The 17,412-nt window shown below is 50.4% G+C and overlaps 2 protein-coding genes across 16 annotated transcripts in view; one reads left to right on the top strand and one right to left on the bottom strand.

Annotated features, from left to right (window-relative positions):
- NCOA6 (nuclear receptor coactivator 6) overlaps positions 1 to 5,561 on the top strand; it is a 110,489-nt gene extending 104,928 nt beyond the window's left edge. For all 11 annotated transcript variants that reach the window (XR_010154202.1, XM_063802843.1, XM_009437078.5 and 8 more), the window contains one exon: positions 4,970 to 5,561. Coding sequence is in view for 10 of the 11 variants with exons in the window: in XM_009437079.5 (XP_009435354.2) it covers positions 4,970 to 5,075 (106 nt within the window). In the remaining variant the exon portion in view is untranslated. The remainder of the gene's footprint in view (positions 1 to 4,969) is intronic.
- Positions 5,562 to 6,897: 1,336 nt separating this feature from the next.
- On the bottom strand, positions 6,898 to 16,062 carry TP53INP2 (tumor protein p53 inducible nuclear protein 2). 5 transcript variants are annotated; one of them, XM_001160082.6, is made up of 5 exons: positions 15,818 to 16,062; positions 14,856 to 14,972; positions 11,469 to 11,641; positions 10,812 to 11,100; positions 6,898 to 10,278 (listed from the first exon to the last, which is right to left on the bottom strand). In XM_001160082.6, exons 3-5 carry the CDS (start codon positions 11,590 to 11,592, stop codon positions 10,029 to 10,031), a joined length of 663 nt encoding a protein of 220 aa, XP_001160082.1. In that variant the 5' UTR covers positions 11,593 to 11,641; positions 14,856 to 14,972; positions 15,818 to 16,062; the 3' UTR covers positions 6,898 to 10,028. The 5 variants fall into 5 exon arrangements, with proteins under 5 accessions (XP_001160082.1, XP_009435348.1, XP_009435347.1 ...); XM_009437073.5 differs by having other exon boundaries at positions 11,469 to 11,623; positions 15,818 to 16,040; XM_009437072.5 differs by lacking the exon at positions 15,818 to 16,062 and adding an exon at positions 15,552 to 15,631.
- Positions 16,063 to 17,412: the final 1,350 nt, after the last annotated feature.

The raw sequence follows: 17,412 nt of genomic DNA, 5'->3' as shown, positions 1-17,412 counted from the left end.
GGCCTGCCAGACTGCCAGATCAGAGCAGGTGGGATGGATGATTTCTGGGCAAGTCCAGGAAGGCCCACATGGTTTTTGGTCATTCTTTGGTCCATTGTTTTTGTTGGTTGGGTCACTTATAATTACACAAAAATTAGCTACCACAAATCACTTTTTAAAATTGCACCTGATCAGATGTGTTGTTTACAAACATGCAAATGAGTAGTTCTCCTTCCTGACATGATGAATTTGCCACAAAAACACAAATGATTTTTCTAGCTTGCTTTATCATTATTTACTCCTCCATTTAGAATAGTTGTTGTTATATTTTCAACTGGGAAAAAGGTAATTTTTTTTAAAAAGGTAGTTAAAAATATGAAGTTCAAAGCTTTAAGTTTGGAACCAGGAAAATATGTTAATTTAAGGAAAGTTCAGAGCAATCTGTAATTATCAGCAGCCCTGGGTGTCCCTCTGACAACAAAGTAGGTGATAGCCCCACCCTACCCACAGCCAGTGAAGAAACTGTCTAAAAAAACACAGGGTATAAAGATATACTGAATTAAAACAGAAGTATTACTGTAGATATGCAAGTGAACATACATTTATAATGTCGTGGGAGAAAACCCTGAAGAGTAACCACCTGAAACTGTAGTAGCTTCATTTTGAAACCAACCATGCAAATTGTGAAGGAAAATTTCCAGAATGTTTTTGTTTGTTTTGAGACAGAGTCTTGCTCTGTCACCCAGGCTGGAGTGCAGTGACTTGATCTCGGCTCACTGCAACCTCTGCCTCCTGGGTTCAAGTGATTCTCCTGGCTCAGCCTCCCGAATAGCTGGGACTACAGGCATGCACCACCACTCCCGGCTAATTTTTGTATTTTTAGAAGAGATGGGGTTTCGCCTTGTTGGCCAGGCTGGTCTTGAACTCCTGACCTCAAGTGATCTGCCCACCTCTGCTAATCAAAGTTCTGGGATTACAGGTGTGAGCCACCGCATCTCGCCGATTTCCAGAATTTTTTACAATTACTTAGACGTCTCGGATAGAAATAGTACAGTGAAAGGCACAATGATGTGAGCAAGGTCAAAGTCCATTTCTAAAGCTCCTTGGATGGTAGAGGTCACATACTAGAGGATTAAGTAGAGCCTTGTACTGTAGATTTGGTCAAATTTGCTTAAGGTCAAAATGAGGCAACCAGGCTGAAAAACAAATCCCTTTATTAGGTTACAAATTTAAATGTTCCCCCAGTGACATAGTTGGACAGTCACCTAAAAGACTATTATTGACCCAGTTCTTTACCACCCAGTTGGTTCTAAGACATGGATATAAATGATTTGACTACACTGCTAGAGTTTGAACTATTTGTCTATCTGTTAAGAGACACTAATTTTGTAAAATCCCTGATAGTTAAAAAACTGAAGGTAGGTTCACAGTCAGGCCAGGCAGCCTTTAGGAACAGCATGCCAATCACAGTCTGAGGTACACCCTGACTGGATCATTAGCCTCTACATCACTTACCTAGAATTTCTTACCTTAAAGTAATTTGTGGCCAGGCTCAGTGGCTCACTTCTGTAATCCTAACATTCTGGGAGGCTGAGGCGGGCAGATCAGTTGAGGTGAGGAATTTGAGATCAGCCTGGCCAACATGGCCAAACCCCATCTCTACTAAAAATACAAGCATTAGCTGGGCGTGGTGGTGGATGCCTGTAATCCCACCTACTAGGGAGGCTGAGGCAGGAGAATTGCTTGAACCCAGGGGGTGGAGGTTGCAGTGAGTTCAGATCGCACCACTGCACTCCAGCCTGGGCGACAATCCGAGACTGTCTCAAAAAAAAAAGTAATTTGCAAGACTCCATCTCAAAAAAAAAAAAAGGTGATTTGCCTATTCATTAGAGTAGTAAAAGTGGTAACATTTTGGAGGGAGTAGAAAATCAACTACCAAAACAAAAAAACTCATCAAAAGATGTTTTTTTCAGACAGATTTTTTTCAGACATGATGGGGAACAGTGGCAAAGGACCTCACTGTTGGAGGTGAAAATCCCAAGTTTGGTTTTAGACATGTTGAGTCTGAGGTTTGCTCTATGTCTCAGATTGACTGGATTTATCCAGGGAAGGTGATAGAGACTTCAAACTCAGTTTAAAATTTATTTTTTTCCTCATGGAAGTATGAAAGTACATCCTTCTCCCCACCAACCACAGTATCCAAAAGATGAGGGTTTTTAATGGTGTGTTTGTGGGTTTTTTTGCAGTTTCTAGCACAAGTCATTTGTTTATTCCTGACCCCACTCATTGATTCACGCTCAGAGGCAACCTACCAGTTCATTGGGTGCTTCAGAGCAGTGACAAATGGGAACAAGCAAGGAAGGAGGGGGAGCCTGAGGTTGCTTCTCCCCCACACCCCACTACCCACTTCTTTTCCCAGCCACATATGTTTCTCAGACATACCACTTGATCCTTCATATCACAACAAGGGAAAAGCTTCCAAAGTTGACCTAGTTAATGAATGTTTTGCTGAGGATGAACACTGTCAAGACAAAAACCCTGCCTATTTTTACTGCAAATGACAAATTTGCTGCAGTGAAAATAACGCTTGAGATTTGGACCTGAAGAGTTGATTTTAGGGAGTTATGTGGGCTGTGTGAGACTCTTAATTTACATGAATTAAAATAACACCATTATTAACATCCTGGCAGATTAACTGTCTTCTGATTAGTAAAAGACTAATGAGTAAATCAGAAAGACTGATTCTACCACATGGCACAAAAAAAAAAACATGACCTTTGAGAAGACAAACATACTGAAATTTCCACCAACAGAGGCTTGAATGAAATTACTGTACTGGGCACCTCTTGGAAATTCATCTAGACCGCACTTCTTTTTATTTTTTTATTTTATTTTTTTTGAGACAGAGTCTCAATCTTGTTGCCCAAGCTGGAGTGCAATGGCGCAATCTCGGCTCACCACAACCTCCACCTCCCAGGCTCAAGGAATTCTCCTGCCTTAGCCTCCCGAGTAACTGGGATTACAGGCATGCACCACCACACCTGGCTAATTTTCTTTATTTAGTAGAGAGGGGTTTCTCCACGTTGGTCAGGCTGCTCTTGAACTCTTGACCTCAGGTGATCCACCCGCCTCAGACTCCCAAAGTGCTGGGATTACAAGCATGAGCCACCACGCCTGGCCTAGGCCTCACTTCTTAGCAGTCACCTTAGCTAACAGAGTAGTGAAATTTTTCCTTACAATCTACATATTTATTAGAGTCTGGGTTCACAAAATGTTATGATACAAAAGACAAAGGAAAATTTGCCTTGAATACAACCTAACATGCAGTATCAGAAAATTCAGCCTAGTTACCAGAAATGGGTAAATCTGATTCATCTTTTGTATTGATATATTAGAAGCATTTTTTTTCTCCTTGATGAGAAGTAATTTTAGAACATTATTTTCATATTAAAACCAGAATATGAAATAAAGGTGACCTTTTGAAGTCAATATGAGATTCTAAAGAAGTGTTTACATTTGGAGAGCTTCAGGCTATTCACTGTACTCTGCCATAACTTTGTGTAGAATTTTTTTTTTTTTTTAAATAGAGATGGGGTCTCTGTCACCCAGGCTGGAGTACAGTGGCATGAACATAGCTCACTTCAGCCTTGAACTCCTTCAGCCATGAACTCCTGGGCTCAAGTGATCCTCCCACCTTGGTCTCCTGAGTAGCTGGGACTACAGGCATGTGCCACCACACCCAGCTAATTCTTTTCTTTTTGTAGAGATGGGTTCTCACCATCTTGCCCAGGCTGGCCTCAAAACTTCTGGGCTCAAGTGAGCCTCCTGCCTCAGTCTTCCAAAGTGTTGGGATTACAGGGGTGAGCCATCACACCTGGCCAAAACGTTTTTAAGAAACACAGTTTAAGTCTGGCATAAGATTAAGTTAAAACACTGATAGTACAAGAGAAACTAAAGGAATCAAAACATAGTCATTTCCCTGTATGTCACTGTCATTCTGTGTGTAAATCACTCAGTTCCCACCTCCTCCATGAAGCCTTCAGGCTCACTTGGGCTCAGAGCAGGCCGTTGCTTATTCTGAATTGCATTCATGACTGTATGTATCCACAGTCTTTTTTTTTTTTTTTTTTTTTTTTTTTTGAGACGGAGTCTCGCTGTCTCCCAGGCTACAGTACAGTGGTGGGATCTCGGCTTACTGGAACCTTCACCTCCATAGTTCAAGCAATTCCCCTGCCTCAGCCTCCTGAGTAGCTGGGATTAAGGCACACGCCACCACGCCCGGCTAGTTTTTCGTGTATTTTTAGTAGAGATCGGGTTCGCCATGTTGGCCAAACTAGTCTCAAACTCCTCACCTCAGGCAATCCTCCCACCTCGGCCTCCCAAAATGCTGGGATTACAGGCGTGAGCCACCACGCCCAGCCTTCCACAATCTTGATATAACTGGCTGGGCCATAGTAGACCCTCACTGACCAAGGCCCATGGTCATGTTGTTTAGACCTTGACTATAGCATGACAAAAATGGTTCCTTACTGTGAAACAATAGCTTGGCTCCAAAAGGGATCCCAAGGCAGGTTTTTTTTTGCATTCTAACACAATTTACTCATTTGCTTATGGCATTACTCGTTGATTTCTCACCAAAAGCATTGTCAGTCTGTCTATTACACTTCGTTTTATGATGAGAACTGGTGAGGGAAACAGTGGGTGAATTGCCCAGCTACAAAGGCTCTCTCCACCCTGCACTTTCTCTAGTCAGTGTGCTTCATCGCCACCACCTCTGTCACATTCCAGTTCTGCCCAATGCAGGACCACACCCTCTTCCCACGTAAGTCATCAAGCAAAGCCTGTGACTCTCTCCATTCAGAGCACCCCTTAGACAGATTCCGAGTTGAGTAGGGCTCCCCTTAGGTCTGCCCTGCTTGTTGTGGACTGTCTAAAGGGCACTGCTGTAAAGAGTTACTTCCACTGAACATGTCCTTTCTTTCCCCCACAGACATAACCAGTGCGGTGCAATCCAAGCGAAGAAAATCCAAGTAAACAAGCAGGACTGCGACTTGATACTTGTAAATGTGTGTGACTTTTACAAAGAGCAATTTTGAGCTGTGACTTTTTTAAATCAATTTCTGTACAGTTAGTAATTTTAATAATGTGGCCCTTTTCCTAGTCCCTGCAACCTGTTTCATAAAGTGCAATGGGGAAAGCAGGACTGTTGAGCCCTTTTGGTGTTGCGAGTTGAAGTTCCAGGTTTCTAAAATGTTGTCTTGTATTGAAAGGAGCTAATGCCATTATAAATGTTACTAGTTTTCACATTTCCTAAGCAGCCTAGAGTACAGGGTGAGCATTTTTAGATCTCCTAATGATGTATTGTGCCGTGGAAGTACTGTGTGTGAATAGCAGTAGTGGGGGCAAAAGCAATCTTCTCATTTGGAAATGTTGTAAATAATTTTATTATATAGTGTTTTGGATGTATTTGTTGTAGAAATGGACCAGTAAATAAAGAGAATCTAAGGATTTGTACAATGTGAAATAACGTGTTAAATAAATGTCATTGTCATAGAACATAAAGTTATGTTATTGGTAAGGGATTTTTGGGTGATCAGCTCTTTCTTTGGACCTTAACTAAGCAGACACAGCCTTGTGAATGGAATTCCTATCTAGTCCTCATTGAACCTGAGATGCCCGCCTGGCAAGTTGAGGAAAATGTACATACTTGCTCCCTCACCTCATTCTTGGCTTTGAAGAAACTAGCCCTGTTCAGCACTGTGCCAGGTATTTTGATATATATTGCTCAGATTTCTTTTGATGCAAATAACAAAACCAACTTAGAGATCAATGGCCACCCAGGATTTTCTAGGGACAGGAAGCTGTCAGCAGCTGAGATGGCACTTTTTCACCATGTCACATATCTGCTCCTCCATTTGCATGGTGGATTGCTCCAAAACAATTGTGCTGACATCTCCTCCTTGCAGGAGGTAAGCCCAAACTGGCCTGTAAGATTGTGCCAGCATCAAGAATCTAGTCCAGGGCCGGGCATGGTGGCTTACACCTGTAATCCCAGCACTTTGGAAGGCCTAGGCGGGCGGATCACCTGAGGTTGGGAGTCCGAGACCAGCCTGACCAACATGGAGAAACCCTGTCTCTACTAAAAATACAAAATTAGCTGGGCATGGTGGCGCGTGTAATCCCAGCTACTGGGGAGGCTGAGGCAGGAGAATCGCTAGAACCCAGTAGGCGGAGGTTGCGGTGAGCCGAGATTGCGCTGTTGCACTCCAGCCTGGGCAATGAGTGAAACTCCGTCTCAAAAAAAAAAAATCTAGTCCAGTTTAGGTCAGGTTTCCACCTTTAGTTCTGTGGTTAGACAGAGCAGCTCCCAAATTAAAGGGGTCATTTTGTGTTATATATTTCAGAGATGTCCACTACATTTCACTCTGGCTGTCCTTCTTCAAAATGTGTGTAGTCTCCAAAGCCAGCTGCTTCTGCCCCACCCTACCTGCAACTTTAGGAGACTCTGATGCTTGGGGCCCTGGCCTTGTCTCAGCCTGGGCTTCAGCCTTCTGCTGCATCTCCCCCAGGATTAGACTTCATCCTTTCCCCTCCAGTGGCTACTTGCCCTTGCTCTAACCCAGTACCTGAGACCAAAAGGATGACTTTGGTCATTCTGTCATGCTGTTATTCTCATCTCTATTTCAGCTGTCTTCATGTATGTGTCTTGCATTGTAAGGATCCTCTAAAAGTAGTCATTTATGAGTCAGACCCCATTGTCTGGCTCTGTTCCCAGTAAGCTTATCTCCCCTCTTCCTCTCCCATATGACACACACACCAGAACCAAAGCCAGCTTTATCATAATATCCTATGCCACTACTGTGCTTAAGATTACAAGATGCTTCTCATACTTGAGCTCAACTCAGGCAGAAAGGATCATGTGCTTTAAATATATTTTTATTTGTTTTTCTTTATATTAATTTTTTTCTCCCATAGAGGAATAGCATTACAGTCTAACAATCAGAATTCTGTTACACACATACACAGGCATGCCACATGACCCAGTTGAGGTGGTTGTTTCCTTGAGTCTGTTGACACGTCACATGGTCAAAGTCTCCTCATTTCAGCCAGTCTCAACACAAAACACCCAACAGGGATGCACTCAACTTGTTAGTTCCATGTGGAACTAGGTGGCAGGGCGAGAGGGAAAGTAGTAGAAGGAGGCTATGGTGTGTCTGCATTCAGTCCCCTCACATAAAGCCACATGGATCTAGGGGGGTATCCAAGAGCTCTGGTGGGGTCCGTGTTGCACCTAAGACATTATAGGTCAGAGCAAGTTGCTCAGAGGGTTCCAGGCAGGGGGCTGGGGAGCAGGCATACTCTAAAACAGCACCAAACTGCATTCATACACGGTGCCCTGCTGAGGCTAGACTGGCAAAGGCTGGAAAGACACCCAGCTTGAAGGAACCACTCAGACTTACTGGGGAATAACTGGAAGTCACTGTTTGATGTAACTGGGACTCACTCTAGAAACGGGTCCCTCTGACAGTTTTGGCAAAGTGCTGGTAGTACTGACATTAATACTCACAAATTGATACAAACTCCTCTAGGGCCTCAGAAAACATCAATCAAAACAGACTCTCTGACCCCCTCCTAAGGTTGCATAGGACTTTGAACTCTGGTTCCCTCATGTATTCAAGTTCTGTGGTTTAAAAAAAAATCCTGAAGCATGCTCAAGGTGAAAGGCACGTACACAGTCAATACAGTATGACAAGGGCTGATGCTTCAGGAGTCAGACTAGCAGGAGACTGAGTAGTGTTGGTTCTTAGAAATCTATACACAATTAAAATATTGCCACACTCAAATGCTACAGAATCTATAGGAAAGGTACAAAAAAATATGAGCCTTGCAACCAAGCAGGTGAGAGATTGGGTTCTAGAATACAGGAGCCTCCAGAAATATAGGTAAACAAAAGGCCTTTTAAAATTTGAGCCAAATGCCCTATAACTTAAACTCTTCCCCCACCAGAAGGATCATGGGCATCACACAGGACTGAGCCTAGGTACCAGCTGGCAGTGAGGAGTAGGCAAGAAGGGTTGGAGGGAGATTCAGCTCTTGGAGGTGCCGAAGACCCTAGGCTGGCTGTGAAGTGCCCAAGTGGTAGCTGGAAGAATAAAAGCAACTAGGTTCTGAAGGAGAACTTGGGAGAGGAGCAAGGCTGTCAACTACTGGGGCCCTAGTGGACTGGCGTGGGAGCTTTGATCTGTTTTTAGTGTTAATTTGGCTTATTCCCTGGAATAGGAGACCCCATCAGGTCTTCCTCTGTCCTCATCCCAGCATCCATGGGGATACCCCATCCCTTCCCCACATACCCCCCATGAGGCCTGGGGCTATAGGGTCAGGGAGGGCAGCTGCCTTTGCCCTCATGGGAATGCAGAGTTTTCTCCAAGCTTCAGCTTGGCTGTGAGGCCTGGAAACCTAGAGTTGGGGTGAGGGGAGGACCTATGTTCATATGTACCAAGAAGTCTTAAAAGTTCCTAGGAAGAGTGAGCACACACTAGAAAAGGACGGCTAGAAAGAGGAAATGGGAAGCAACTCGGGGCATCCCAAGAGGCTGTTGCTGGTGTCTGAGCCCAAAATTCAGTCTCACCACAAGAAGGGGAGGCTGGTGGCCCCTGCCCCTTCAGTCTCCCCCAGGGATTCAGGTTCCCTCTTCCAGGTATTTACTGGAGGAGAAGGGGCGGGGGATCATAGGGTGTACCCATTTCTCCCCAGCAACCTAGAAAGAAAGAGAGGCCTGTGGGAGAAAATGAAAAGAGGCCCCCTGAAGGCCCTGAACCTGGATAGGAACAATTTGCAGATTGAGACAGTGGGAGTCCTGGACTCCTACTCAGGACTGCTGGCTAGCCATACTGAGCAGGGTGTGAAATACAAGGCCAGAGGCAAGGTGAAGACTGAGCTGTCAGCCTTGGGATGGCTTCACCCCATGGTGTGTCCTCCAGCATCACTGCTCTGCACGCTGACCTAGGGTGTGTGCCCTTTCCCTGCCTAGAAGCCCTGTGGCCTGCATGTCTCCTAAGCTAGTTCTAGCACCTTGGGCTTGTGAACAGACGGCCAGGATGGTAGGGCCTTGCCCAGCTTCTACTCGGGTGACGTGTCGGGGGTAGAGTGGCAAGGTACTAACTAAGCCCTTCAGATTTCAGAGCCTGCAGAAGGGTGGATTATAGAAAAGGGAAGTGGGGACAGACTCCAGGCTTCAGCCTGGGAGCAGGGTTTGGCCTCTCTGAGCAAGCACAGTGCACACTCCCTTGGTGCCCTGCTTCCTGCAGCTTCTCAACGTGTCTGTCCTGTCCGCATCTCCAATAGGCTGCCTCGTTCCCTAGATTCCCTCCATCTTCTCCCTCTAACTCACGTCTCACAGTCCTCTTCTACATACTGTACCTTTCCAGGCCTAAGCAGCTCCACAGAGTACCGCCCCCAAGGCAGAAGGAAGGGGAGACTAAAAGCAAAACCCTGAGCCCTTACTGGAGGTCAATGACAGCAGCCCAGGCTGCACAGGCTCTACCTGGTCAGAGCTGGGCTCAGGGTCCCCACCATTTGGTAGGGAATTACTGGGAATGAAGAATAAGGGAACAGGAGTGAGTGTAATGCCAACCATGGGATAGTGTGAGTCATGTAAGGTGGGAGTTGAAGGTGGGGAATGAGCCAGATCAGGGACTGGAAGAAGCTTTCAGAAATAGGGGCAGGCCAGAGGTAGAGGACTGGAGGGCAAGGGTGAAAGGGAGAGACAGGGATGGGGACCAGAGAAGAAAGGATGGAGGGGCCAGGAGTAGGGGGCATGGATGATTAGATGCTTGGTATGGGGACCAGGAGTGAGGGTGAAGGGTGAATGGGTTCAGAGGCAGATTAGAGGATCAGAGATGGGGAAATTGAGGGTGTCGGGGAAGGAACGGCTATCACCCAACCTCACACGCTTTAAGAAGGGAGGTTTCGGTGTCCAGCCCGAGGAGTCGGAGGAGCCCGACAGGGATCGGGATCGGCAAGGGGTTCGTGGCGCGGCCGGTGGACGCTCAGTAGTTGAACTGGCGCTGGCACGGCTGGTAGATGAAGCTGCTCTGGTTCTTGGACCGGCGCGGACGGCTCTCGCGGGCTCGGTTCTGCCGCTGCACCGCCTTGGCGCTCAGCGCGTGGCGCTCTGCCCGCTGCCGGGCCCGCTGCAGCCGCCGCACCTGGCCCGCCTTCTCCAGCAGCGCCGCCCGCGCTGGGAGAGGAGCGGCGTGGCGCGCGGCCCGCGGCTCGCGGCGGGCGGGCGTCAATTCCCTGTGAGGACAGAGCCAGGCTCGGTCAAGCCGGGTAAGCTGGGCGGGGGGGCTAGAGGGCGCTGCCATCTCCCACCCTTGCTTCGGCTCAGTTCTGTGTCTGTTCAGATTGGGGTGCCCGACGCCCTTCTTGTGGGTACCAACCCGGAGGTGTCTCCTCGGTTCTAGCCCTTAACAGGTAAACTGGACCTCGGGGAAGACTGGACCCCCACCCCCTATTCCACCCTTGCCTTTCTGTTTAAGTCCCACTCCCTAGGCGCTCCAGCCACGCTCCTCAAGCCTCCAACCCCGGCCCCAGCCTCTTGGCCGCGCCCCTCCCTCTCAAGCCCCGCCCCTCCGTCCTCAGGCCCGCTTCTAGCCTCGCCCGGAGGCCCACCGGCCCCCCACTTTGTCTCAAAGGCAACCCTCCCAAGGCCGCTACCCCCTCGAGCGCGGGGCGGGCTCCTGGCCCCACTACCCCAGCCTCCTAGCCTGGACCCTGGCCTCCAAGATCCGTCTCCCTGGGCCTCCAGGCTCCGCCCCCGGCCCGCTCACCCTTCGCTGAGGTCGCCGTCAGGCAGGGCCGCGTCCGGGAGCGGGGAAGGGGGCCCGGGCTCTAGCACTATGGTGCTGCCGGTGACGTAAACGGACATGCTGGGGTGCTCGATGAGGAGGTCCTCCAGGGGACTGCTCTGGAGGCGGGCGGGACCGAGTCCAGGCCCCTCTGCCGTAAAACAGGCGGGAGGGGTAACAAACCAGCTCTCGTCCATCAAGGAGGGCGCGGGCGGAGGGCGGCCCGCGGGGGCAGAGGCGGCCCCGGGGCTGGGTGGAGCCGCGAAGCTGTCTACGGGGCGCGGGATGGGAGCCGTGCAGAGGAGGGGAGCAGCGAGGCGGGACACACACACACACACACACACCGGACAAGAGGGCGGGGAGAGAAAGGGCATCGTTAGTCAGACCCGCAGCCCGTCCGCAGCGCCCCGGGGCACCCACGGGCCAGGAGTCTCGCCCTGCTGCCCTAGGGGACCTGACGTGCGGCCTCTCCTGGGCCGCCAGGAGAGAGCCCGGCTTTCATGGGAAGGGGCCCCGTGACCCCACCTCCAGTAGGCTTGGGGGACTCCCCCGTCCCCCAGCAGCGCCCTTCCCCTCCGCTGCTAGGCCATCTGCCCTTAGAATGACTTCACAGGCCCAGGAGACAGACCCAGGCCTCACCCGGCAGGTCAATGATGAGCCAGCCATCCACTTCATCCTCCTCCGACACGAAGGCGCGGGGGCAGTCGGGGTCTTCGGGGGGCGAGGGGGTGCTGAAGAAGAGGCTGGTGAGGCGCTGGAACATGGTGGGGGGCGAAGCGCCTCACGGGGGCGCCCTATGGCAGTGCAAAAACCTGGGAATCAGAAGGACGTGAAAGTCACCACTGATTGAGGTTCACCCCACTCCTGGCCTGGGGCAGAGGCCAGAAGATATCACCCCCAGAGCAGGGAGAAGGGTACACACAACGGGGATGTGTGCGGACGCTTTGGGGAGATGTGCTTTCTGCATTCAAATCCAGGGGTTTTTTTTATCTTCTGTATGATTTTAGAAAGTTATTTAACTTATCTGTGCCTTAGTTTTCTCATCTGTCAAAAGACAATGATAATAGTACCTTCCTCCGGGCTCTTATAAGAATTAAATAAGCTAATAATAGTATCCTCCTCCAGGCTCTAATAAGAATTAAATGAGCTATACCAAAGTTATTGAATGAGAAAAAAAGATGGGGGAGGAAGAACTAAATGAGCTAAACACTTATAAAGTGCTTAGAACTGTCTGGGCATATGGTAAGCACTCAACAAACTAATAAATTAGTTATTATTACAGGGTGCTTTAGGAACATAGAGTGACACATGACACAGCTCTGCCAGGGAAGGTCTCCAGAGAATTGGACATCCAAGCTGGACTCTGAGGAGTAAATAGGAGTTCTCCAGGCAGGGAGGAAATTGCCCATATTGTCTGCTTGTTATCATTATAATATAGCTAGGCCGGGCACAGTGGCTCACGCCTGTAATCCCAGCACTTTGGGAGGCAGAAGTGGGTGAATCACTTGAGGCCAGGAGTTCAAGACCAGCCTGGCCAACGTGGTGAACCCCATCTCTACTAATAATACAAAAATTAGCTGGGCGTGGTGGCAGGTGCCTGTAATCCCAGGCTGAGGCAGGAGAATCACTGGAACCTGCGAGGTGCCACTGCACTCCAGCCTGGGTGACAGAGCGAAACTCGTTCTCAAAATAATAATAATGATATAGCTAACATTTATGTTCCAGGCACTATGCTAAGCAGCTTTACCTATATTACCTCATGTAATCCTCACAACAACTACAGGAAGTGGATAATTACTGTCCTTACTTTACAGTTAAGAAATTGAGGCTCAGAGAAGTTAACTGTCCCAAAGTCTCAGAGCTAGTAGGAGACAAAGGTGGGATTGAATCCACACAATCAGATTCCAGAGGCAGCACCCAGAATCACTATATTCTATTGCCTTTTCTGGGTGTCTGTCTGAATTTGATATTTTCAATTTGGTGGCCAGGGGTCATGGTCCATGTGTATTTTTCTGGGAAAAAGGACCTTGGTTTTCATCATGATTTCCTAAACAGCAATCTTTGACCCCAGAGATTAAGAACCACTCCTGGAGCCTGTGTGGTTTGAAAAGCACTGGCCAGCAGAAATCCCATAGAACTGCTACCATCTTACCATGTGATTTGGCACACCTCGGTTGTGTCTGTCATATGAGGTGTAAAGATGGCATGCCGGCAGGCCCTCCCCCCTCTGACCCCCTTTTCCCAGGCTCCTGTTCAAGGGCAGCATCCAGGGGTAGGAGGAAGATCAGGTTGCTTGGGCTCAGGGAGACAGCAGGTCAGTGGGAGGTGATGATGGAGGGAGGGAGCTGTCAGTTTCCAGGGGCCCTTAAGGATGAGCACTGAGGGTTGGACCCAGACCGAGGTAAGCCCTTAACCAATCCTTCCCTGGGTGAAGATGAAGAGGGAGGCCCCCTACTGCAGAAATGGAAACACCAAGGTGGTAGCTCTAGATCTACCCCCTCCCCATGCCAGCCTACCTCAGGACTAGAGCTTGGCTGGGGGCTGCTGGCCATACTCCCCCAGTACCTGAAGCCTGACTGACTCTCCACACCTGTTCCCTAAAGATGCTCAACGGTTTTGCTGCTGAGACACTTGTCATCATTCTCTAAGGGTGTTTCCACACTTCCTGTAGAACTTCCTGGGGGCATGTCCAGACTTCCCTGAAGGCATTTCTCCTCTTTCTGCTAATCCACCTGCAGTATTGCCATGCTTATTGCTACCTCCCCCATTCCCTAGAAATGTTTTCACACTTGCTGCAGAATCACCTCACTTCCATACCCTGAGAATATTTCCACATCTGCAGACTCACAGTAGGCTTAAGATGCTGGCTTCCCTGGTGGGATGGGGGTGGGAGATCTACAGGGATTAAGAAGGTGGGGCCACCCCCAACTAGTGTCCACCCAGCACAATTCACGTATCCCAACCCATCTGTAGCCACAGGGAGCTAGTGACTCCATTACCAAAAGCCCAGAAAGTTTGGCCCCTCTTGAAGGAAGGGAATATCGAGGCCTTGATGAGGCACATCCTCCTTCCAAGAACCTACTACTTCATGGAATATGAAAGAGAAGTTAAGAGCTGTTTCAGGGACCATCATATTCACCCAGCCCATTTTAAAATCTGATGATCAGAAAGAACACATAAATCTATCCAAAAATACATGGCTAGATAGTGGCAGGGCAGACCTAGTCCCACGTTACTGTGCATCCAGTCCAGAGTGTACACAGTCAGGAAAGACTCAGCAAACAATCCCCAAGAATACAATGATGCAGGGGTACAGGGAGGTGGAAAAGACCTTGACCTAGCCACACCACCCCTCGCCTAGTTACAAAAGGGTCTGGGGTTACTGGCACCAAGATTTAGCATGCATTTACTGAAGACCCACTGTGTACCAGAGCCTGCACTGTGCCTCCCCAAATTTCAGATAGGTTTAGGGGACGGAGGCTCAGGGGAAAAGCTCCCTGCCTGAGGTCACACAGCAAGTCGGTGACAGCCAGGAGTGAAAGCAGCACCAGCCAGCCAGTGCCTGCCCCCTCTCCTGACCACTTGGGGAGCCTCCCAGATTTCCTTTCCCAGCCCTGCCAGCTTCCTGGTTCTCACATTCCCGGTTCTGCTCCAGGGAGAACCATTCCCTTTAATAACTACAGCAGCTCTGCCCAGAATAGCATTTGTGCCCTAAGCCACCCCTACCCCCAGCCCATCCTTGAGCAAACTCCCAGCAGGAATGGAGTTCCTGGTTCAGCCTCTAGGCCCATCCACTTGTTAAGTCAGAAACTCTCCTTATCCTATCCCTTCTCCTATACTCTCTGTGGGCAGAGGTGACGAGGGAGCAGCAAAACACCTGCAATTGTCTGCACTAGGCCAGGTCAGGCCCTTCCTAGCTGACAACCTAGGAAGTTGAGAAGGTAAAGGGCCAATAGAGGGAACCCTCACCCCACCCTCCACCCCAACATCAGCCCTGGAGACACCCCGAGGCAGCCAATGACTCACCTCTCTGTGATCCAAACAGCTGGGAGGCAGCGATTTTATTGGACTCTAGGACTTCAAGGTACAGTGAGGACAGAAGGGGTCAGGACCACAAAAGGTGAACCAATCTCCAGAGATTCCCTGGAAAAAGGTCCAGGAGTAAGGACACCTAGGAGCCTATCAAACCGTGATAAGGCTGAGCCCAAGATCGGGTCCCCAGTGGAAGGAGGATGTGTATCTTACCACTTGTACTGAGCCCCTATTATGTCTTTGCCCCTGGCTAATAATCCATCTGTCACTCAGTGAGCATGACTCTAATTGGTTATGTGACCTCGAGAGAGCTAATCCTCCTCTCTGGGCCTGTTGCCCCTTCCATGCACTGGGGTCTAAGACCCTTCATTTTGGGTCTGGGAGTGACATCAGCTAAGGCGCTGCACACAAATCAGGGATTAGGAGGATGTTATTCTGTTAGTCCCTGGGGGCGGAGTCTGGAGCCGGAGGGAGGGGATCCCACCACCATCTGGTGCTGTCCCAACCACCTGGAGTCCCATGCAGCCCTGAACTCCTGACGACCCCCTCAACCTAGGCCCAGCAGCGCCGTCTGACTCCTTCTCAGGTTGCAAAGAGAAAGTAGGGGATCAGAGGCCTGACCCCAGCCCCTGGATAAGCCTAGGAAATCGCCGATCCCCCTGCAGCCCCCTTTGGATTGCAGCGTCTCACCCAGGGCCCAGCCCCGACACAGCGGCTACCGGGTCACGGGAGGACAAGCGACCCGAGCCTGTGGGGGCGGTGCCGGCCTTGGTGACGTCTCAATGTCATATGCAAATAGAACGACGTCATGGTCTACCGGGCGTGCGGCAACCAATCGGGAGCCGGGAACGCGGCCCCGGCGGCCGCCGGCGGAGACAGACAAAGGCCCGGGCGCGGGGGGCGCAGGGCGTGTCCGTGGCAGGGGAGCCCCCAGGCCCACCCGGGTCGGGACTCACCTGGGGGCGGGAGGGGGGCGGCGCGGCGTTGAGGTAGTTGTGCGGCGGGGCGTCCCAGGGTCGCCGGCCGCTCACAGGCCGGGCCGCATCGCCGGGACTCGCGGGGGAGGCGGCGGGGCCGCGGTCGCTCCGGGCTGCTGAGCTCGCCCGCGGGGCTTTGAGTCTGTGCGGCCGCTGCGGCGGGGCTCACGGCACAAATTGGAACGTTCAAACAGCTGATTGTGACGTCACAAAGGGGCCCGCCCGCCTCGCGTCACCGGCTGGCGGGGCGGCGGCCAATCCCGGGCTGCGGATGCCCCCCTGCCCCTCCCCTCCCCTCCCCTCCCGGTTTGCGGGCCGGGCGCTCGGGCCGGGAAACGTTCTCGGAACCGGGAGGGTGAGTGTTCGGGGAGGCAGCTGCGGGGAGCTGGGAGCCCTGCGCCGCGGCGAGCTCTCCGCGAGGAGGATCTCCACTCCCTCCTACCGGCTCCTTATTTTCCTGATTCTTCCCGGATCGCAGCGCCCTCACCTCTCCCACTGCTCCCCAAATCCTTTCACTGCATCCTATATCCAAGTCCCCCGATGCGGACCCTGTTCTTGACCCACACCACGTCCGTGCACCTCCATTCTCCCCACTGCCCTTATTCCTGCTCTCCCTCCCTCCTCTGGCTCACCTCCTCAGCCTTACACACTTTCTGCTTTCCCACCCCGTTTTTCCTCAGCTCGGCGGGCTTGAGAAAAGAGGGACATCCCCAACCCCCGGTTCCCGGGGAGCATCTGGGAATGTAGAGAAGTTAGTGAAGCTGACGTGAAATTTCGCAGAGTAGGACTTGGAGAGGAATTGCCCTGGGCTGAGTAAACATTGACCTGAGACGGCTCTGCACTTGAACGTTTACATACCTTATTTAATCTATGTTGCTACCGGGGCTGTAAAGAAGTGGCAGGACAGGGACTGATTATGAGTCCTGATTTACACGTGGGAAAGCTGAGTCTCACAATCTCACTGTTAGCGTGTGAACTCATGTTCAACAATGCATTCAACATTTATTAGGCACCTACTATTGCACCACCATACCACTAGCTGACATGTATTGGCACACTTACTGTGTGCCACGACCTGTGCTATGGGTGTGTTTTTTTATCTTCACAACAACCCAAAAGGTAGATATTGTCCCGTTTTACAGTTGAGGAAACAGACTCAGAGAGCTCAAGTGACTTTCTTAGGTCACAAAAGTACAGTCAATGGCAGAGCCAGGATTTGAACCCATAGCTCCCAGCCCTGACCCTCTCCATTCTCTACATGAACCAGATGGTCTAAACCTCAGGGCGCTTCAGCCTCCCCAGAGTCCTGGCTTTCAGTCCTGACTGTGCCCTAGACTTGCTGTGTGACCTCAAGTCATGTTACCTCTCTGGGTCTCAGTTTGTCAAACAAACATATCCAGGCTTCCCTCTAGAGCTGCCATTGTAAGATTCTTCCACACTCTCTGCCCTCAGGATCCCACCCACCCCACGCTCTAGGCCCCAGCTCTCCCAGTGGCCTGGGAGATGCCCGAGAAGAGACCACAAATACGCATATCAGAATCTCCAGGGCCAGAGGTTCTAGGTCAGCAGAGCAG

Source organism: Pan troglodytes, chromosome 21 (assembly GCF_028858775.2).
Source record: "Pan troglodytes isolate AG18354 chromosome 21, NHGRI_mPanTro3-v2.0_pri, whole genome shotgun sequence".
NCBI lineage: Eukaryota > Metazoa > Chordata > Mammalia > Primates > Hominidae > Pan > Pan troglodytes.
This window is presented reverse-complemented; position numbering and strand designations above follow the sequence as displayed.

What these genes read in the sequence shown, in the direction of transcription:
- TP53INP2 (XM_001160082.6), bottom strand. Translation starts at nt 11,592, where the DNA reads ATGTTCCAGCGCCTCACCAGCCTCTTCTTCAGCACCCCCTCGCCCCCC. An exon ending in GCTCATCATTGACCTGCCGG is followed by an intron (nt 11,101 to 11,468) that starts GTGAGGCCTGGG and finishes CGCGCCCCGTAG; the next exon opens with ACAGCTTCGCGGCTCCACCC. An exon ending in GACGGCGACCTCAGCGAAGG is followed by an intron (nt 10,279 to 10,811) that starts GTGAGCGGGCCG and finishes CTGTCCTCACAG; the next exon opens with GGAATTGACGCCCGCCCGCC.